A 23,598-nucleotide genomic window follows, 5' to 3' on the forward strand; every position below is an offset into this window, starting at 1 on the left:
GGTCAAATATGTCTGCAGTACCTCTCAGGCTAAATTTAATCTTTTCCAAGTCCAAGAAAAACATGACATCAGTTAGCCATAGAGCGTGTGAGGGTGGGGTGGTGGATTTCCACGCCAAAAGGATCCTTCTCTTAACTAAGAGGAGGGCAAAGACAACTGCCTCAGCTACTTGGGGCTTGGAAAAGAGAGATTCTGCTAGGACCCCAAATAATGTAGGCAATGAGCAGGGGATTATGTTGCATTTGAAGGCCTCAGTTAGTGAAGTAAAAACAGCAGACCAGAACCTCTCAAGCTTTCTGCAGGCCCAGAACATGTGTAACAAGTTGGCAGGTGTTCCACCACGACGAGGGCATGATGGGTCTACCCCTGGGTAAATGCCTGCCAATCTAGCATTGCAAAAGTATGCTCTATGGACCAGTTTGAACTGTATCAAATTCAGACGAGGGCAGGAAGAGGAATAATTTATCTTTTTTAAAGGTTTGGGCCACGAGTCCTCGTCCAGCTCCCCACCGAGCTCCAATTCCCACCCAGACCTGTTTGTCAAGGGTCAATCAATAAGAGACAAGATTCTGTTATAGATAAGTGAGATTATCCCTCTTGAATTAACAGGCAGAGTAAAAAACTTTTCCCAAGCCAAATCAGGGGGTCACCCAAATCTTCAGCATAGCTACAACTAAAGGGTTAGAAGAATGTTGAGAGGGGAACAATGGAAGGGAAGAAAAGGCATTCAGAGATGTGGACTGGCATGATAGTGATTCCAAAACACACCAATTGGTGTCTAGTGATCGAATTCAGAATGTGATCTTATGAATGTTGGCTGCAAAATAATAAAATAGAAAATTAGGGAGGGCCAAACCCCCTTCAACTTTGGGCCTCTGGAGAGTCATTTATAATAGTCAGTTATAATAGCCTTGTCAAGAGTCTTGAAAAAAGACTTAGGTAAGCACACAGGAAGACATTGAAATAAGAACAGGAATTTAGGGAGAATATTCATTTTAACACTTTGAATTCGACCTGTAAGCGAAAGGGGAAGATTGCTCCATCTCTGAAAGTTCTCCTTCATGGATGACATTAGGGGAGTATAATTAGCCTCTTGAATGGAAGATAAAGAACAAGTGATATTAATACCAAGATATCTAAAGCCGTCTGGGGCCAAACGGAAAGGAATACTTGTCTGATCTACCTGACATGAGGGAAAATTTAGAGGGAAAAATTCACTTTTCTCAAAATTTAGTTTATACCCTGAAAAAGAGCTGAATTCCTTTAAAATAGATTGGATTGCTGAAATTGAGGATTGGTGATGACTAATGAACAACAGAAGATCGTCTGCGTATAGTGAAACTCTACACCATAGCGTGATATACACTAAATCTGTGACGACGCTTTGAGGGCAACTGATAAAGACTCCAAGGCTAAAATGAACAAGGCGGGACTTAACGGACAACCCTGTCGAGTACCACATTGTAAACGAAAAGGAGAAAAAATTTAATTAGTAGAAACTCGAGCAGAGGGTGAAGAATAAAGAAGCTTAATCCAAGAAATCAAATTTTTACCAAAGCCAAATTTGTCAAGGACAGCAAAAAGGTAGTCCCACTCTAGGCGGTCAAAAGCTTTTTCCGCATCTAAAGATATAACCGCCTCAGGGACAGGAGAAGAGCTAGAAGTAAATACAGTGTTCAAAAGTCTACGGATATTTGAGAATAAGTACCGTTCTTTAATAAACCCAGTTTGGTCATCCGAGACGATCGTAGGAAGGACTGGATCTAAACGTTTTGCTAGAATTTTATGCTCATTGCCGAGTAAACTAATAGGTCAGTAAGAGCCACATGAGGTTGGGTCTTTGTCTTTTTTCAGGATAAGTGAGATTGTTGCCTGAGTAAAAGTAATGTCCCTTTTGATTGAAAATTAAACAAATGAAAGGTGGTCTCAGACTTTTTCACAGTATTGTATGTATGCATTGTTGTCAGTATATTGCTGTTGTCGGAACAAAAACTTGTATCTCCAAAATGGTAACTTTACAGGACAAGAAAAAAAAACATACTTCAATTTCAATGTAAGGCAATGGAACTAGACTTTTTTCCAATTTTGGCCCGTTTCTTCTGGTCCACACATAATTAAACTTACACACAATGTAAAGAACAACAGGCATTTTCAAATTATGCCAAAAACTGAAAAACGATATGAGGTTTTGTTCTGACAGCAGCGATGTGTTTTTTTTAAACACAAATGTAGCATTTGTGTGTGTGTGTGTGTGTACGTGTATGCCATATGTAGAACTGGGGTGCCCTGGGATGCATGCACACTAACACGTAGAGGAACACACACATTAACACTAAAACATCAGAAAACAATACATAAGTACATTGGAAAGTATTAAGGAACCGATCCACAGACTCACAAAAATCACAAAGCACAGACATATACCACACATACAGAACAGACACTGACACAAAAAAAAACCACATTAGTTAATGGAGAAGTTGTGATTGAAATGTTTTAGAGTTCTATTACAAAGAACAGAAAGATACATGAAGACTCTAACTGGTGATGCATAAATCACAGCTAGAGGGCAGATGTGAAGAAAAAGGCTTTGACAACATTCAGTTCAAGGTGATACAATGACCATAAAGCGTTAAAGAAATCAACACCTTTTAACTTGTCCTAACAAAGTAATAGAAGCACTCGTCAAGCTTTCAGTTGTTGCACTGCATGCCATGCTGGGCGAGCTCAGATCAGCTTCACATGCAAAACATACGGCATGCCAGACTGTAGTTTAGTTGAAGGGCATTTCCATGTGAATTTAGTAACACACAAACAGACACAGACACAAAGAACAGTCTTGAAAATGATTCAACATGCCTGTGAACGCTTATGTACATGTTTGCAGATTTGCATGACCTGTGCTCTGTCTGTGCACACAGATTTGCCAGTTTACCTACACTCACTGGCCACTTTACCAGGTCCACTACCATGGGGGGATGCAAAATTGGAATCAAAATTGAAACAGATTTTTGCTCCAATGAAGCAATCAGCAGTCAGCCAATTTATTATTTTTATTTTATGATCAAATAAGCCAGGTAGGTGCACTCATGCTGTATTTCAATGCTGCCTCACCTAGACCAAAATGTTTTAGCATAATTCTGCTTGACTCATTGTGCTTACAGTGTAGCACATTATTTGATTCACGTTAAAAATTAGTTAATTGTTTTTTCATTTTAAAGTGTAAATTGTTCCATTTAAGAGCAAATAATTTTATTATTATTGTGACACTGGCTAACAGAAAGTACTGGAAATGTGGATGTGTCTTTCATCTGTTCATTTGGCTCACACAGTGAGTTAATAAAAAAAGGCTAATAAGAATCGGTCAAAAACTGTTGTCAGCCAATTTTTCTATAAAATAAAAATGTAGAATTGATGCATCCCTACCTACCATATAAGTGCCCTCGGGGATTGGCAATAACACATGCAATTAACAGCAATGCTGCCATACCTGATACACTCAAAGCACCTCAACACACACTGGTGTTATCGTTGTGCTGAGAATTGTCCACCACCTGAATAATATCTGGTTGGTGGTGGCCCCATGTTGATCTGTTTCAATTCATGAACAAGGTATAGAGGGTGGCTAACAAATTAAGTAGAAACAAATGGGCTACAGTCAGTAAACTACAAGGTGCATGTCTAGTAGATATATCTGCTACAAATTCCAGTGAGTGTAGGTAAAAGCTAGGTGTACCTTGTAAGCTTAAGTGTACAAGATGGCTGCATTTACTGTCTAAATAAGCATTTAGAGTGACGCTGGGGTTCTATGGGTGCTGCAAATGTGTCATTAGTTCAAAGCCCTTCAAGCAAAATGATATCAAAAAGTCCACAGATCAGCATTCATCCTCTAGTGTTTCTTTTTTCCATGCACATTCAGTGGTTGAGAAAAGTCACAACAGCAGTGGGCCTCGTGTGCATGCATACAGGCATCAGGGTAAGACGACAGGAGAGCAGGGGATTGTGTAGGTGGAAAGAGACAGAACAGAAAGATAGAAGGAGAGGGGACAGGAAAAAGAGACAGAAAGAGAGAACAGAAGACAAAGACAGAAGGCGACAGGGTGAGTCAGAAACACCTCCCTCCTGCCGGGGGCGCTGAATATAACAGCTAGTGAGGAGGGAATTTTTTTTATCACAAAAGAGACTGGTAAGAAAGACGATGTGCATTTTATGAGGGGGGAGGAGGAAATGCAGGCCTAACAGGTCTTAAGATAAAGAGATGAGGGCCAGAGGTCAACATGATGTCTGTATGAGGTCAAAGGTTGGAGAGGAGGAGGAGAAGGAGGAGGAAGAGGCTGGGCTGCAGAGGACATGTCCAGAGAACACAAAGACAGGGGTCAAAAGGAAGAGGGATGGCACTGAACTGATAGTAAAGACTAAACCCATGTGTCATTAGATTCTAAATTGCACGTGTTCTTAATTTTGCTATACACTTCTAGGACTATTATGAATTATGCTTTGTAGAAAGGAATTGCTTATTGAAACTCACAGGCATCCTCAAAATCATAATGTTACCTCTGTCAGATCGTCAGTAAATTTATGGGGTAAAATACCCTAAACTCTTCTATGCTCTTCTGAAACCTGCTTTGCCATTTCCTGTATTATGGATTATATTAAGATATGGTTAGGGGCCGCTCTGTGCAAAGGGATACCAGAAAAAATGTTTACCTGATGTTTTGTTGGCTATTGCCTTGAATATTTTTAGCCAGCACCAAACTTTTTAAAGTTAACATATGACACATTTCACACCAGCTCATTTGCACATCTTTCTCATCATGCATTATTTCATTCATGGACACGTTCAACTCAAACTCACAGAGTGCTCATGCGAGAAAGTGAGTGCAAGGGTGCAATTTACTACTACTATATTAAAAAAACAATAATTATTAACTATTTTAAGTATACTTGGTATTTTAAAATTTTAAGTTAATTGAAAATCAAATAGTATGATATCAGTTATCATGTGTCTTACATTCTTTTGATTTATTATTTTAAATACAGAACAATTAAAATTTTAAGGCAGCCAGGTTACTTAATTTTTTTAATTTAAATATTTCAGACTCCAAATTAGTTTTTTGCAGTATACATAAAAAATCACTAATTTGAAAATCTGACCAACCTGATCCCAGTGTTGTAGTGGCAAAAAATGTTTACCTGATATTTTGTTGGCCCTGTCAAACAATGTTTATCAGGACACTCAAAATTTGAATGACTATTTAGTTTTAAAAATATACAAACCGACTGGCCACTTCATTAACTACACTTACCGTATATCTACAATTTTGTCCAATCAGGTCCATTCAAAATGTAGATGCACTTTATAGTTCTACAATTACACACTGTAGTCTATCTGTTTCTCTGCAAAACTAGCCCCCTTCCACCCTGTTCTTCAATGGTCAGGACCCCCACAAGACCACCACAGAGCAGATACTATTTGGGTGGTGGATCATTTTCAGCACTGCAGTGAGTCTGATGTGGTGCTGGTATGTTAGTGTGTGTTGCGTTGGTATGTGTGGATCAGACACAGCAGTGCTTCTGGAGTTTTTAAGCACTGTGTCCACTCATTGTCCCCTCTATTAGACACTCCTATCTTGTTGGTCCACCTTGTAGATGTCAAGTCAAACCATTCGTACCAGCTCAACAAACACTAACACACCACCACCACATCAGTGTCACTGCAGCGCTAAGAATGATCCACCACCCAAATAATACCTGCTCTGTGGTGGTCCTGAGGGGGTCCTGACAATTAAAGAACAGGGTAAATGGGGACAAAGAAAGTATACAGAGAAACAGATGGACTACAGATGACAAAGCGCTCCTATATGGTAAGTAAAACTGATAAAATAAGTGTAGATACAAGGAGGTGTACTTAGAGGTGTACTATTATCAGGACATTTGAGAGGAAACGTAGAAGAGATGGTTGATGTGCAAAGAGACAGGAAATGGGCAGGGGACCATTAAGAATGGCATTATTGGGAAATCATCTCTATTTTTTGACACACTGAATTTTCCTATTTTCTATTATAAACAGCTTTTTCACTCTTCTTTTCTTTAGTTTTTGACATGCCAATCAACATAGCTGAATCAATGTATATTTTGTTGATGTGTAAATCCTCAGATTCAATAAAAGGTAGCAACTGTACATTTTACTAGTTAATTAAAAAAAATTCTGAGTGAGGATACCAACTCAAAACTGTTCTACAATGAACTGGGCAGACACCCACACCTTTACATGCCCAGCCAAAGCCCCTGGTATGAACAACTAAGAGGAACAGCAAATCTGCTCTCAGGAGAGCATGAAAGCTAACTTTAAAGTTACACCTTTGCTTTCTTTACAATTTAACACTAAAACTGATATGCAATTGCAAAGAACTCCTGCTAAATATCCAATTCAGGTCTGCCTTTGAAACATACAGTGTTTGAACACAACACAAGATTTTTAATGGCAGTATGTGCTTTTACAGTATTTTGGAACGTACTATTGTACTGTAGGTTTGTAAAAATCATCAGTACATCAGTAAAAATCATCAGTACACCAGTAAAAATCATCAGTACTGAAGTTTTTAGGGTGATGTTCAAATTACACTTAAATATGACATTTGAGGTGTAGAAAAAGGGCAGAGACAAGTAACTCTTAAGAAACACATCTGTGGTCTCAGTTTCATATGAAGATGAATAGGCATGATAATCCATGGATGCTTCTTACAGTAAACTTTTAATGGGTTTTTTCCAACACCTGGACTCAGCCCAGATCTGAGAACTGAGTTATCTGCTTCATTCTCTTGCCCTTTGTTCATCATGGTCATGAGAATATATCTGTCCTCCTTTACCACAAGACTGACCCACATCTGGCCTTGACAAGCATGAATTGGGCCAGATTGTAACAACTGTGTGCAGAATGACTCCTTCTCAACATAACTGTGAACCCACAGTGAATGTGATGTACTCAATACATGCATCAAGAGGCACCATGAAGAAAAGGATGTGTATTCTCTTTAAAGGAATAGTATAGCAAAACATCAGATTTACACAAATTTTGCCCTTACTTGTAATGTAGCAAGTCTTTGTCCGATAGGTTGCTTCTTTAGTTTAGCAGTGGAGTTATGAGCCTAATTGAGCTAACCAGTAATGGAAGCTTACACTTCAAGAATTTGCAGTTCAATTTGCATGAATAAATGTACTGATGAAATTCTTGGGCTGGGGTGATAACCAATTTTCAAAAATCAATAGAATTGGACAAAATTATGGATAAATATTAATATTTTCATTATTTAAAACCACAAGGAGTCGATGTTAAACTTTATTAGAATTTAAATTTTTTTAGCAGAATGGGCTGTTACCCAGTGTTTTAGGCTTGACAGCTTTGTCGCTATTGCCGCTCGATGGATCTTTATATTTTCGTTCTCTTTGAGGACTTGACAAATACCGCAGTGGAGCAAAAGTTTCAGTTCATTAATAATGGCATATTTTTTTTCAACTTGGTGGGAACAGACCTAAAAATGAATCACAGTGAACCAAGCTTCACAGGGTCACAACATCTTTCGGATTTTACTGCCAGTTGGCAAACCAGTTGTTAGGTGTATTACTGCCACTAACTGGACTAGAGTGTAGAGTGCTAGGGTTAAAAATGGTGACACACTGCAATGTGTGTTAATGAAGTAAAACCAGGACTGGAGTTTTAGATCACGAATCGTAGCGCAGACAGCTCATGTTTATGAAATGTAAAAAAAGAAAACAAATTCAATCTATTAATTTCATGGCTGTTATTGATAATTATTGAGATGGCTGCTATTGCTGCTTTTAACTACACAATGTACACTATATGGCCAAAAGTATTTGAACACCTGACCAAAACACATATATGAGCTCATTCCTAAATCATGGGCATTTAAAAAAAACTGGCCTCCCTCTGCTGCTATAGCGTTTACTCTTCAGGGAAAGACTTGTTAGTGTATCTGTGGAAATATTGTCCATTCAGTCAAAAAAGCACCTGTGAGGTCAGGCACTGATGTTGGACAAGAAGCCTTGGCTTACAAATAGCATTGCAATTCATTCCAAAGGTGTTCAGTGGGATTAAGTTTCAGGGCTCTGTGCAGGCCACTTTAGTTCCTCCACACCAAACCTGTCAAATCATGTCTTTAGGAACCTTGGTATGTGCATAGGGGCACAGTCGCGCAGGAACAGGAAACTCTAAACTGTTGCCAGAAAGTTGGAAGCATATAATTGTCTAAAATATCTTTGTATGACTGTAACATTACCCTGCACTGGAACCTAAGGGGTCTAGCCCAAATTCTGCAAAAAAGCCTCAGACTATTTTTCCTGAAGCTTAGCATTGCGCAAAGTGATCTCAGGCCTGTGTGCAGCTCATTGGCCATGGAAACCCATTTCATTAGGCTCCCGACGCACAGTTCTGGTGCCCATGTTGCTTCTAGAGGCAGTGTCGAACTCCAGTGAGTGATGCAACATGAGACAGGTCCTTTTTTTACATACTTCAGCACTCGGTGGATCTGCTCTGTGAGTTTGCGTGGTCAACCACTTTCTGACTGAGCTGTTGCTCCTAGACAGCCTTGTCTAGCAGGGAAGAAATTTCATGAACTGACTTGCCATCCTACGACAGTGCTGCACGTACAGTCACTGAGCTCTTCAGTATGACCTATTCTACTGCCACCGCTTGACTATAGAGATTACATAGCTATGTGCTTGATTTTACACACCTTTCAGCAATGACTAAGGCTGAAACACCTGAACTCAATAATTACGAAGGACGACCACATACTTTTGGCCATATTGTGTACTTTTGTTCATTTGTTTAGATGTGCTATAAAGTGTTAGAAACCACATAAGTAAATCTGTTGGGATTACTTAACAACTCTTAACAAAACATGGTTTAAGGTAAAAGTGCGATAATTTAGGTATGCAGTTTGCATAACGCTAGTTGGTGAGGTATACTTCCATTACCTGTTTGCTACATTAGCCTTGTAGTATGAATAAAAAAGTAAAGCAAACGTTGGATAGATGAGATGTGAGGTAAGGTAAAGCTGTGTAAATTTGATTTTTTGACAAAATATTCTTTTAAATATATACTGAACCTTCATATGATAATTTTCATATCATATTATTTCCATTGAATAGACAGCGTGAAAGTAACTATTGTTTAAACATTTTAACACAAGGACAATCACATTCATATCTTCATAGCTATAACAATTTGCAACAGAGTCAACTGGTCATAATTACTATGTGAATACCAAGAAAGAACTTTCAGCGATGGCATAATGAGCATTATTAATTATTGTTAATAAATATGCAGCTAAAACGCTGCTCTGTATTTTAACTCACTGGGAGTGGAGCACCTTTGAACAGCTTTTATACATATATATAAGGTCATATATACATACACTGAAATGACAACAGAAGTTGTTCAGGATCAGATAAGCAGGCTATAGGGATGTCCTTAGTCCTGGTCCTGGTGACAGTAGAATTAATTAAAAGTGAAAGTTCTCAGCCAAGTTATCAGGCATCAGTTAGAGGGAATGGAGCAGCTGTTAGCTCGAGGAGAAGAGAAGCCTAGTCTTGGGGATCAGGACTTGCGTAGGATGGGGGAAAAGGAGCATTATGGTGGGATAAGGGACTAAAGAATCTCTTACCATTTGTCATGCCAGGAGAGAGGTGGTCTCGGTCATTGTGTCTGCGTCTGGACATTTCATGACCTCCCTGCTGACCTGTCTGTTGCCCTTGTCCCTCCAGCATGTTCACAATATCCATTCGGTCAATGCTCTTCAGAGCCATGAACAGGCTCTCCACTGTTGAAAATAAGTAATGGACACAGAGATACAGAGCAGGAAAGACAGAGGAGATAAGGACAATATGTCATTGTAAAAATTGTAAAAAGCCAAATAACTGCAAGATTACTACTTAATTTGTCTTTAATGTTGAATTCCACCAAGTTTTATATTTTCTGCTTTATTCAATTGTTAAGATGTAAACAGTCATTCAGCGTGGTTTGATATGAAATGTGTTGGAACTGATCACAGTGGTGGTTACTACACAAAATGACTACAAACACTTTGCCTGATAACCAAGACATATGTATAACCAGAGAATTTGTAGAGGGGAGAATGTCCACTCAATTTTTCAACTCTGTAATGTCTTCCAGGGTACTCCCGAGCAAGTCCAAAATGAATAAGTTAAGACGAAGCATTTGAAAAAAGTATAGTTTTTGCTTAAACACTTTTAATATAAAAAATGCATTCATTTCCTAAACACAGAGCAGCATAAAACATTTTAACTTTTTGAACTTGTGTTATAGGATTTTAAAATGCCAAATGATGTATGTTCATCATTTCAGTGAGTGCAAACAGCCAATGAGCTGCTCTGCTTGCTAACCAATCAGCACTCAGTAGCAGTAATGCCAGAGAACTTATAAAGAGGAGAATTACCACTCTGTAATGCCTTCTGTGTTTCTGAAACGCTAGAGGGCGCTCCTGAGCCAGTCCAAAATGAATGAGTTACTATGGCGTATCTGTGTAAAATCATAGTTTATACTGCATTCATACCCTGAACACAGAACAACATAAAACATTTTAACACCGCTGTTATATTTTTTTTACGATATTGAACTGAGTTATATGAGATTAAAACACCGTCTCTTTTACGCCCATGACGTTGATCAGCACTCAGCGGCTGTAATGCTAATGCCGTGCTGCCCAAAAAACTACCTGTAGAAAAAAGAAAACATGCAGGCAAGTTTTCTTTGCTTTTTAAGTGAAATACATCCTTCTACTTTCTAAAATTAAAGGAAAGGTTTGAGCAAGTGATTCGAAAGTTTTCGTTTCCCAGGGGAAATAGGAAGTGGCCAGGCTTCTCATAAACCGGCTCTGGTAATACTAACCAATCAGCTCTATGCTAGTGTAATGCTAGTGTCCTGCTGTCCAAAACCTGTTTGCTGTTGAAAAAAGGAATCATACAGGGTACAGTTTTTTGCAGTTCTGTGGATGGAATGCCTTGTTGATGAGAGAGGTCAACAGAGAATGACCAGACTGGTAGAAGCTGACAGAAAGGCTATGGTAACTAATATAAAATAAAATAATCTCAGTATGCACGTCATACCTTGAAGCAGATGGGCTACAACAGCAGAAGACCACATAGGGTTCTGCTTCTGCCAGCCAAGAATAGAAAACTAAAGCAGCAGTGGGCACAGGTTCACCAAAACTGGACAGTTTAAGACTGGAAAAACATGGCCTGGTCTGATGAATCTCAATTTCTGCTGAGGCATACAAATAGTAGGGTCAGAATGTTAATCCATGGACCCAACCTGCTTTGTGTCAACACTCTAGGCTGATGGAGGTGGTGTAATGGTGTGGGGAATGTTTTCATGGCACACTTTGGGCCTGTTAATACAACCAATCATCGCTTGAATGCTACAGCCACTTTTAGTATTGTGGCTGACCATATGCATTCCTTCAACTTACCCATCTTCTAATGGCATATGATAGTGCATCAGGTCACAAAGCAAAAGTCATCTCAAACTGGTTTCATGAACATGGCAGTGAGTTTAATATTATTTAGTTGCCTTCTAAGTCACCAGCTATGAATCCAGTAAAAAACCTTTGGGATGTGGTAGCATGGGAGATTCAGCAGCAGGAAAGTGCACCTGATATTGCTAATATTAAAGTTATTATACTATATTAGTTGCATTAGTTATTATATTATATACTATTAGTACAGTGTTCCTAATAAAGTGTTTGGGGAGTGTATATATTTGCATTGCATTTTCTGATATTTATTGATAAATGCTATTCATTAGACTTATTTATTAGAGTGTTTCACTTGGATGTGAAAACCTCTTATGCATGCACTTACATGTCATGCAATGATGTTTTAATAAACTTGTAACTTGAAGCTTGTAACTTACTCTTGGCCCTCTTTCCTTCTCGGCTAGCCCACAAGTTAAGCAGCACCGAGCTTTGCTCGAGGAGTGAATTGGGGTTTTCCACGCGAATCTTGTTAATGTCATCCACACTGAACTGGAGTTCTCGAGCCAGCTCTGTGTTGGGATTAGAAAGAACAGTTTAAGAACTTTCACATATAATGCCATGATGCTTTTTTATGTAATACTGTTTTGTATTACTAGAAGCTACTATTATTAAACAAATATGTTAGCTTGAGTGAAAGATTTTGAAAAAAAAAACAAAAACGTTAGGCAAAGCAATTTCTCATATACAGTTTTTGTGGTAAATGTACAAAGGAGTAATGGACCTCCAGATATGTCTTGATAAGACATACCTGGATAAGCATTCACACATTCACTCATTCACTCACCAGCCCAGCTCAGTCCCAGCTGTTCAGCTATTAAAGCCATCTTTAACTCCGTCCTTTCCATGGCGCTCATTGATGCTGCGGAAATCAGACCATCATTGGCTCAGACCTTCTGCACTGTCTGATGCAAAAACTCAAAACTGTCTTTTAAGCACAATGAAGCAGATAGTATGAAACAGGGATGGGCGTTTTAACAGTTTCTGCTATTTGAATATCTGCATTTTTCAAGTTAAATCTTTTAAACATGTCAAGATTTTAAGCTATTATTAATATACCATTATTAATAAAAAATGTTTACAGAAAAGGTAGAATATAAGATGATCTGTGCCTGGCTGTGTGGTCGCTTTAGTGATTTTTTAGTGAGCGTTTTTGGTTGTAAGCGAATAAACATGCCACCAGTCAACTTTCAGTATATACACAAAACTCCTTTTTAAATATTACTCTATTTAGATTATACCATTTTACTTAATGTGAGGTGCAGAATCAGCTGCTTGCCTCCCCAACATTATCTGCATTGCACGCAAGTCAAAAACCTGAAGATAAAGATAATTAAAATTGAACGACAAAAAAAAAATAAAACAAAAAGAACATTGCAATACCTGATTAAATAAGCAAATACTATGATGTTTATTTATTAAGAGTTTGGATATCCATATATTCAAAGAACCATGCCCATCCCTAGCATGAGGTATGGATGTGAGACATGCATGAGAGCTATATGCAGGATTGCTCTTACCCATACTTGGTTCATTGAGAGCACTGTATCTCTCTCTAAGGGCCAAAGGAGTCAGTGTCCTCCTTCGGTCCTCACCACCTATGATCTGACATTGGGACATAAACTATGATGCTTATACTGAGTGTTACAAACAAGTTTTTGTATCACATTGAATGGGAAATAGTAGTGTATAAATGTCTCCATTTCATATGTTTAGTTACCTTTATGCATGGTGGCATGGTAATATTAAGGTTACAGAGTACTTGCTGGCTGTCCTCATATTTGGTAGACTTGCGCAAAAAAGACAAGAAACCGGCTGGGTCTTTACTGCTGTCTCTCACCTGGAAGAGAGGAAAATGATCGATATACAAAGGGAAAAAAAAATGCAAAAACAAAGAAAACCTATACTTCACTGTTGACACTGAAATTGATAAGTAGAAATACATATCAAAAGGGTGACCTGCTTGTAATGAATGATTAAAGGGCCCATATCCTGTTTTAGTTCTCTTTTGTTTTTTTCTTTGAGGTCCACTTATGTTGTTTGTGTGTGTTATGTAGTCAGAATTAATTTTTATATCACCAATTTCCAAAAGTTTGAAATTTTACAATGTTTATAATGTGGTTTTCCTTTAAGGGATAAGAGACCACTGTCAAGATAATTAGGCAACAAAATTTGAGCATCTACCTTCACAGAGACAGGAAGTCTGTTGTCTCTAAATGCCTGGAAACTAAAACAGCGGGGCTGTTGGGTAGCCTTCCTCATGGGGACCAAGTTACCGGAACATTCCAAGTGTAATGGCATGCCCTCCATCACCTGAGAGCGACGACAGAGTATGGCAGAACCATGCAATCAGCATAGTACAACTGAATACATTCCAACTGAATGGAGTCATTTTTAATAATACTAGTGTCAACAACTTCAGGCATAACATTTCAGCATTCATTGTCTTTGCAAGTTTATTAGGTTTATTATCCCTCACCTTCACACAAATGGTATCAAATGGTTGTAGCTACTTCTTCTGAGTAGTGGTTTGCAGCTTTTTCATTTTTTCACGGAAACGGAGATGTTCTTATGTAATATGATAAACTACATATATACAAATACTTCCAAATAAAATACAATAAATGGACGATACACAATATATGGATGGATGCTGTAATTAATCATTTTACACTTTAAGGTAACAAAGACAAATTGAAGTACGTGAACAATTTACATTTCAAAACGAACTCCGCTCCAACGGCTTTATTTGCCACCATTTTCGTGGTGCTGTTTTTTATTCTTTCACATTGTTCATGCACAGAGAACTGTGGGTAACCCAAGGTCTGGAGGGATACATCTGAGGTGTCCTTAAATTCACTTAGAATGTAGGGTGCATTTCTAGGCTGTATACGAAGGGTTCCTTACTTTGGAATGGCCTGCTATGACGTAGCGGCAGAGAAATGCAGCCTACCTCGGCTGTAGCCTAGGCTTTGGAACACAGCTTACATCAGTGAAAGTCCTTGGGCAAGAGGCCTAACACTACATTTGCCTTGTTTTGTACCATGATTAAACTGTAAGTCATTTTGTATAAGAGTATCTGGCAAACACCATAAATATAACTGTAAACTGCAGTACCATCAGTAGCAATATTCCAACATCTAGTGTAAACCCGTTTCAAAAGGGTAGAAGTTTACAATGCAGGAAAGCAGATAGAAACTTCCTATTAATACCCTTGATCTAGGAAGAAACACTGGATAAGCAGGTGTTTGCAAACATATACACATTGGACATATGGCGTACATTCCAATAAGCCATACAGAGTTACTGCAGTATTGGTATAAACCAGGCACACCTGTCATTGGTGTTTGAGTGCTGGAATGGACAAAACAATGGACAAAACAATGGACAAAACAAGACCTTAAAGATTCTGCGAAAGTTTGTCCACATTTGGACAGACATTTCCAGCATGACAGCGTGCCATGTCATTAGGCACATATTGTCACCAAAAGGTTTCAGGAACATGAATTTTTATTGCTTCAGTTGTCTGCACAGAGCCCGATCTCTATTTTATCAAGCATCTTTAGAGTAATGTGGTTAAGGGTGTAGACTGTGCTCATGTCCAATCTGCAGCACTCATTTCCAAATGGTACAACATTCCCGCATAGCACTTCTAAAACAATGTAGAATCAATAATGAAGGCCAAAAGAGACACATCACCATACTGGATTGTAATAAACTGGAAACTCAGTGTATGGAAAGCTTTGAATGTGTTTCAAGTCCGTAAGTAGGGACCTTACCTAAAAAGCTGCCGTTACTGGACTCTCTATTTTTCATTGTAGGCTTTTTGTCCTTCTGCTTCCACTGACTCACTTCTAACTTTGTTCAGATAAACACTTTAAACTATAAACAATAACACACTGTAATAAAGTCTCTGACCTCAATGTCTCTGCTGCGGGCCACTTCAGTGAAGTTCTCATGCTGCTCCAAGGTCTTGTCCATCTTGTCGTCAGTCATGCAGTAGCAGCGTAATCGGCCTTCCCTTGCCTCATTCATCTTAGCAAAGACTACGAATTTGGCCATGTATGGCACAGCTGATAGCTCACGGTACAGTAGGTTGGCAAAGGAAACTGCTTCTGCAGTTCGAGGACAGTCAGCTAGCCAGAAACTGTGGCAAAGAGAAACAACAAGCAAAAGAAGTTACGAAAAGCTGCTGCTGACAAAACTGCATAAACAGTAATTTCCAAAATTCTTTCATATACTTGTCTTACCGTGCAGACACATTGGTGGTAAAATTGGCACAGTCATTGGCATATATGAGCTTGGTGGTGCCAGTTATATCCTCCCATTGGGCTGGGGCAGTGCCACCTAAGAAATGTAGAGGGGCTGAGGTTAACTAAAGTAATTCCGTTTTCATTCTGACTGAAATTTTACATGATCTTTCTTTCAATGGAAATAGTAAATGTTCTGCACTTTCCTGACATGTTAACAGTACTCCCCTCTGCTTCGCCAATCAAGATATAGATTAAGCATTTACAATGGTAACGTGAATAATGTTAAGGGGTTATTCTTTAATTAGGGGAATTTTCCCATCATATATATATATATATATATATATATATATATATATATATATATATATATATATATATGCAAAAAAGCATAGTACCTGTAGATGTCAGTTTGTATCCTGAATTTTTGTCTAAAAAATGAGAATTATCACCAATGGCTATGGTAAATGACAATTCATTTTTTGACTACCCTTATTATAACATGACAGCATGATTGAAAAAGTAATTTAGATTTTTTCAATCGAGTACCGTGCTGGAACACTTCCTAAAACGTGAAATATGCCCCTAATTAAAGGATCAATCTAATATGAAATTAATCTCTATGCTAACTATATCTTTAACCTAGTATTTATCACAGAACAGACTTATACCAATGACACTGCAAAGCAGGCGAAGGCTGGTCGTGTCTCCCTCGCCGGCGTCCCGTGGGCTTTCCCTCCAGGAGGGGGGCAGGGGGATGCGCAGGCCGATGGGCCGATGGAACTTGCGGCGCCTTGGTTCTACTGTCACCACAGGGCTGAAAGTGGCCTGGTTACCCAGCAGCTTAGCCACTAATTCATCAGGGACCGGCTGAGCCTGGGGACCAGGAATGGAAGCAAAGGGGACAAGGGGTAGCAGTGTGGCATGTTTGGAGAGGAACGGAACAGATAAGGAGAAATATTGGGAGAAAAAAAATGAAATGGAAGTGGAATGTAAATGCAGACAAAAGCAAGAGGTAGAGAAAGGATGCAGACAAAATGTGGCAAAAGGTGTGAAATTTAAAGAAGAAAAAAGACAGACAAGAAATTAGATTACACATGTTGGTATGATATTGGTATGATGAAAGAAAGAAAGAAAGAAAGAAAGAAAGAAAGAAAGAAAGAAAGAAAAAGAAAAAAGAAAGAAAGAAAAACAAAAATGAAAGAACAAGAATGAATTAAAGAATGGGAAGGAAAAGTGGGACAGAATATGTGAATTTGTGGATCAGAACAGCAAAAGAAAAGGAGAAGAACAAAATATAGGATAAAGCAGAGGGAAGAAAGAGAAGACATCAATATATTAATGATTTTGGCAATGATGACAACAGAATAGCAAGCAAGACACAATTGTTCTGGTAAGACAGGTATATTTATTATGGTAAAAAAGCGTTACAAAAGTTTCCATTAAATCAATTCTCATTCAAAGAATTTGAAATATTCACATCAAAGAAAAAGTGTTTGGACCCTGCATATTTAGAAAACCTTTTAAACTGTGACTATATATGAAATTAGTGCAGCTATTTACAAAATACAATATCAGTTTTTCAAGTTTATATTTCATTTCAAAATCTAAATAGTAATGGTCAGTAAAGATATAAATGAAGAAAATAACATGGAAAGGCACAGATAAAATATTGATAGTAAAAAGTAATCCAAACTTTGCTGTGGGCCTGTGGTTACAGTAGCATGAGAACAGAATACATGCACTTGAACCCAGTATAATTATGTAGTTGAGAAAATACAGAAACTTAAAGGTAGAAATAAATGAGTGAAATTATGTTAGTTTTTATCACTTTATAAATAAAGGAAATAACATGGAAAGGCACAGATAAAATATTGGTAGTAAAAAGTAATCAAAGCTTTGGTGAGGGCCTGTGGTTACAATAGCATGAGAGCAGAATACATGCATTTGAAACCAGTATAATTATGTAGTTGAGAAAATACAGAAACTTAAAGCTAGAAATAAGTGAAACTATGTTAGTTTTTATCACTTTCAAAGGCATAATATTTATGTTTTTGAAGTATCAGTCATTTAAAAAGCTTACTGATAGTTATAATAATGGCACATTCCCATTGTTCATCATACAGCCTGGTTCGGCCTCCTAAGCACTTACTCGTACTTTCATCAACTTAACACAAAACACATTCAGATAAAAAACAAAACAAAACAAACAAACAAAAAAAAACATTCTACCAGTGTAACATTACATAAACTGTTTTTAGATAAAGATGGCTTATAATAATTAGAGCCAATTTAAACAGGCATTCAATAATTCAGTTTCATTAAGTATCAGATTTTAAACAGAATGAAACCCAAATATCAACAGAATGTTGCACCTTATGCCTTATATCCCTTTTGATATGCTCTTCTAACTAATCCAGTGCACTTTCCCACAATACAATTTTGCTACTACACAGAGCACACCTTAAATATCAATGTAATGCCCTGTTCAAAACCAGCCTGATAAAATGACAATGGGATTCCTTTTGTTTCACAGTATCAAAAGTTAATGTGACATTTATATGTGTTATTTGCTCAACTCAAATGTCATTTCATTTGCAATGAAGGAATACAGCATGTGACATGATCAAACAGGAGTAGCAGTCTAAAAATCTGGAAAGGCATAAAATAAGGCAGGCAGTGCTACGTCAAGGTGACCATTGTCCTCCCTCTTCCTCCTTCTCATCCTCCCAGCTCACCTGCAGTCCCAGACGAACCCGCTTGGTGACGGCTGTCTCAGGAAAGCTGGCCTGAACCATGGGTAGAATTTTGCTGATCAGGTGACCCCCCTCCGGGCCAATCAATTCACTCTCCTGCTGGATGCGGGAGACCACAGCAAAGTAGAGGGGAAAGTCAGTAGAGATGATGCGCCTGATACGCTTCTTCCCAAGCTCCTCCTGACTTTCTAAATCTAAGAGAGAGAGTGCAGAAAAAAATTTTAAACCATTTGAATGCCACATTAATGACAAATTGGCTAAATATGCTGTGAGCTTTCAAATTTTACATTCTTCAAGTGTAGAAAGTTAACAATTTCTCTACTAAAACTAGTAGAAGAGTAAAAATGTATTGTGACTCATTTTGTGATTAGATGTTTCAATGAATATTCAATTCAATTGTTCAATTATAATTATAATTCAATTACAATAGATTCTAATCATATTCAACAAAAGGTGAGCTGGTTTCTTGGCCAATATAAAATTCTCTTTTGCTGTTTTTTCAAATGTAAAAACTCAGTAAACAAGCAATTCAGTCTTTATTTTGTACATATCTTTATTATCTATATTCTGGTACTGTGTAATTCCTAGTCACGTTTGTGAATTCAGTGAATTAAAAAAAAATACTCAAACCAAAGAAATCAAACTGAATTGTGGTTAAAGATTTTCTGATGCAATCCTAACATCAGTATTTAAATCTAAATTATACATAAGCTGCTACCTTCATCCATGCCATTTAAAATCGTCTCCAACACTTCATCGCCATAACGATTGCGATGCTCCTTCCAGACAGAACCGTTTTCGCTCCTCAACACCACCAGCTCTCTGTCTCCCCGACCAAGAGCTGCAAAATGAGGGATCTCCACAATCACAGGCCTGTAGAGAAAACAGTGTGTGGTTGCTTAAGTTACTTCAAGGAAATTCAAAGATTTCAAGATTTACTTTCAACAAGATGTTTCGTGAAGCTTGGCCGAGATCCATTACTCACCCCAAGAACTGCATGCCAGCTGGCCCAAGGGAGATGATTCGGCTGGCCAGTCCTTCGCCCTCCACCAAGGGGGGTGGAGTGGACAGCTTTTGGGGCTTGACTAGGCGGCAGGTGATGCGCGTGGGGGCGGCACATGTCCGTGGTGGGATAATGACACGCAGACCATTATGTCTGCTTCCTCGCATTGAGCCACCTCTAGCATCCACCATAAAACTGACCAGGAAGCTGCAAAACCAGAAGAAATCAGCTATTTATTGTGATCACACAATATAAAATCAGTAGGGCTCTGTGCTGGCTCTTTAAAAACAGCAGGGTAATGATTGCATTTTTGTCACTTTCTGCATCATATACTGTTAAAAAATGGTTCTTCAAGGGTTCTTTAGTAAAGACAATGGTTCTACATATAACCATGAACACTCAAAGAACTATTTATATGCTTAAATGGTTCCTCAGATTGATGGAGAATGTGTTGTATATGGTTCTATACAGAACCTTTTTGAAAAGGGTTCTATATAGCACTAAAAAGGGTTCTGCTATTGTTACGATGTATAACTTGTAAGATCCAGTCTATGACTATGGCTTTTTTCACAAAAGAATCACACAAATACTTTTGATTATTCCATATCTATATAGAACCATTGTTTTTGCTAAAGAACCCTTGAAGGAACCATCTTTTTTAAGAGTATAGAATTCCAACAATTGTACAGTATTGAACAACCCACAGGCTGCTTACCCAGTGTGGATGGGGCTGGCCACTGGACTGACGTTATCTGAAGTCTCTGTGGCTGGACTGCTGGGGATCAGAGAGTCTTCATCATAATCTTTGGGCATCGGGATAGGGGTGTGCTGCTGCATGGGCAAATGAGAGAAGGAAGTAGAAGACCAAAATACAGAGAAAGAATTCAAAATGCACCATACTATCCTACAGCTGTTGACCTTTGTTTGCACCCATAAATGGTTAAAATAAGTTTTATATGTTGTGATGAACTTCATTTTTATGTTCAAAAGTAGGAGTAGCTTAAAGGGCAATGGGGTTTGAAAGGAAAAAAGGATGATTAAAGCTAAACCACTGACAGTATATATAAACTGGACCCTGTCATCCCACTTTTTCCAGAGGGGACCAGGTGAAGTCAATTGTGTCACTTCCTGATAGGCACAGGTGCCTTAATGACGCAGATCTCCAGTGTGCAGTTCAAATTTCCGCATTGTTGAATGACGTGTTGAACGAACATAAACCATCACAAACATTTAGCATGACAAGTACACTTTACTACTATACGAATTTACTACACGAATTTACTACTATAACTACTATAACTTATTTACTATTTCCTAACACCTATCACTGTAAAAATAAATAAATGATTGATTAAATAATAATAATAATAATAATAATAATAATAATAATAAGAAGAAGAAGATGATTCAAGATTTTAAATTATTATTATTTAATCAGTTATTTTACAATGCTTATAGTAAATGTAAATAAAGTACGTTATTAATATTATTATTATAATTATTATTTTACAAACAAAATCATTAATAAATCACATAAAATTCATAAAAAACAAAGGTTATAAAAAGTCTACTTACTTTACAAATTTATGTACTCTGATAGCTGATAAATCAAACCTTGAATCTCATTTAAATTAACATTAAGAATTACTGTTACCACATGTATTGTGTGTATTTAAAGCATTTTTCATTCTAAATAATCAGACAGAATTATAGTGAAATTTTAAATTTTATGATGCACTGAATCATTTCCTATAAAACTGTAATTTAATCAAATTGTTTTGAGGTCAGAGATTTGAAGAAAAAAAGCATACCTGCTCCATTTCATGCTCTTTCAACATGACAGTTTCAGGGGAGACACAAGGAATCCTTGGAAGAGCAGGTGAGTAGTTTCTGTTGAGGGACATAGAAAAAGTGTTAAGCAAAGCTTTGATAAATTCATTAAAATGGGATTACATTCACTATTTGGTTTTCCAACTTCACAAGCCCTGTTTTTCAATTGCTCCACTGTAAATCAAACTACTGTAAATAATATCCTGTCGATTTGGCAGATGCAACTCTGCCTTCTTATTGTCTGCCTTTTTCTCCCCGCATTACTATTGCATAATGTCCAATAACATTACTGCAGCCCTTTCTCATACTCTAGCACTGGCTTGGGGGAGAGGAAATCTTCATCATGGTCCTTCATGTCGTCCATCTTCAAGTACCTGGCACCTTCTGTCCCCAGCAGCTCCTCGCCTGCCGCAAGGGGGGGGAGGAAAAGAAAAAGGAAACAGTCAGAGAATCAGAAGTGGACAAGAAAGAGAAAATATTTACAATATGCCATTTCCTACGCACTGTATGAGCTGAAATAGTTTTACCATTGGAGGTTTGGTAATGTAATTTGTTGGTGACTTTAGCTGGATAATTCACATCAGTTAAAGTATGTACGCAATTTCCCCAAAAGACCACAGGTGAATTGAAATATAACAGCTTGAGTGTACGCATCTGCAACAGGAGATGCAACATACTTAATAACAACAACAACATGCAGAGACTATTAGCAGGTTTTGCTATTCCATTAGAGTGTCTATTAGCCAGTTTTGTTATCCCATTAATATACGATGAAACATGATTTCTGTTACTGAGGGAGCTCCAGGTCCAGTGATTCCTTCTCACATCTTGTCACAACTTGTCACAAAATAAGACATTGCAAATTCAGACTGAATTAAAATCTTGTCAGTAACCTTTTCAATTATAGTACCTCCTCAGATAATCCCCGACAATGAATGCATCACCTATTCATTCTGCATAAATCCTGCATCCTTTGAAATGCTTTTGAGATTTGGCTGCTAAACTATTCAGTCATATGCAGAAGTTTGTCTTCCCCTTTTGTTAAATTCATTGTTCTGTTAATTGTGAAAAAGAGTACAAATCCTCTACAGGGAACAAATTTCTGCACACTTTTTATGCATAATTGCTATTTATTTGCTGAATTTCACATAAAAAAAAAATCTAACAAAAATAAACTGTGGCTTGCAAAAGATTTTAGGCATGTTTTATATTGGACTTTTTCTGAATGTGTTAACATCATCAAAAAAACTAAAATTGTGCACCAAAATGCAATATTTAAGTTTGTTCCCTTTGGAGGATGTGCTAACCTATCTTCACTTAAAAAGAAAAAAAAAAAAACAAACAAAATATAATTCGGGTGTTTTAACTTGACATTTAAAGTGACATTTTATGCCTTGTTGAAGTTGGCAGATAACCAACCAGCAGTTAATTTTGTTTCAAGAATTATTTCTTGAAACAAACAAAATTCTCATTATATCTTGAAACAAGCAGAATGATCTGCCAATAGAAAGGGACTTAAACTGTTTTACTTGAAACAGGTAAAACACATCTAGAAATATGGTAAATACTTTAAATATTATTAATATGCTTCATTTCATTATGGGAAATATATGATATAAACTAAGTTTAAAAAGTTTTCACTTGCCAAGATGTAATTTTTTGCAATACAGTACAGGGAAACTGTCACAGATTTCCTTGTACAACAAGTATCACCCTTATATTAATAGCTGATTATATCTTAACATTTGCAGTGTTTCAGGCTCAAAGGGGAAAATCTGCAGACTGACTGTATCACACAACACAAAGATTCAAAAAAAGAAATTTATAATAATAACCTGTGAAAATAACCTATGAGAAAAAATTTCAGTTTCCAAGATATAAGAATCTTAAGAAGAAGCGGTAACACTTTACATTAAGGGTCGCTAATCAATCATTAAATATATAATAATCAACTTTTAGTTTCCCATTATTTAGTTATTAGTTAACTCTTCATTCAGCATTAGCTATTACTTAGTAATTGATTAAGCACTTATCAATTAGTAATTAAGTACACTGTTAGTTGATAAGTTAGTTTGTCGTTAGTTTGTGGCTTACTTACTCATTATCTGTGTGCTAATTGCTGCTTATTACATTGTTAATTAACTAATAAGTATTTTTCTTCATATAAAGAAGTAACGTGATAACTT

At 37.4% G+C, this 23,598-nt stretch overlaps 1 protein-coding gene across 8 annotated transcripts in view; it reads right to left on the reverse strand.

Moving 5' to 3' along the window:
* Positions 1-23,598, reverse strand: part of ank1a (ankyrin 1, erythrocytic a) — a 136,523-nt gene that overhangs the window by 20,189 nt on the left and 92,736 nt on the right. For 4 of the 8 annotated variants that reach the window (XM_036599206.1, XM_036599209.1, XM_036599204.1 and 1 more), the window contains 15 exons: positions 21,721-21,817; positions 21,394-21,472; positions 20,298-20,413; positions 19,565-19,789; positions 19,298-19,452; positions 18,562-18,773; positions 16,495-16,699; positions 15,824-15,920; positions 15,492-15,720; positions 13,758-13,886; positions 13,294-13,413; positions 13,094-13,196; positions 12,361-12,435; positions 11,954-12,085; positions 9,687-9,842 (listed from right to left, as the gene is read on the reverse strand). In XM_036599206.1, the coding sequence (XP_036455099.1) occupies positions 9,687-9,842; positions 11,954-12,085; positions 12,361-12,435; positions 13,094-13,196; positions 13,294-13,413; positions 13,758-13,886; positions 15,492-15,720; positions 15,824-15,920; positions 16,495-16,699; positions 18,562-18,773; positions 19,298-19,452; positions 19,565-19,789; positions 20,298-20,413; positions 21,394-21,472; positions 21,721-21,817 (2,130 nt within the window). The remainder of the gene's footprint in view (positions 1-9,686; positions 9,843-11,953; positions 12,086-12,360; positions 12,436-13,093; positions 13,197-13,293; positions 13,414-13,757; positions 13,887-15,491; positions 15,721-15,823; positions 15,921-16,494; positions 16,700-18,561; positions 18,774-19,297; positions 19,453-19,564; positions 19,790-20,297; positions 20,414-21,393; positions 21,473-21,720; positions 21,818-23,598) is intronic. The other 4 variants (XM_036599212.1, XM_036599203.1, XM_036599208.1 and 1 more) reach the window with 2 other exon arrangements.

The sequence above is a fragment of the Colossoma macropomum genome, unplaced genomic scaffold (genome assembly GCF_904425465.1).
Source record: "Colossoma macropomum unplaced genomic scaffold, Colossoma_macropomum, whole genome shotgun sequence".
Classification (NCBI taxonomy): Eukaryota; Metazoa; Chordata; class Actinopteri; order Characiformes; family Serrasalmidae; genus Colossoma; species Colossoma macropomum.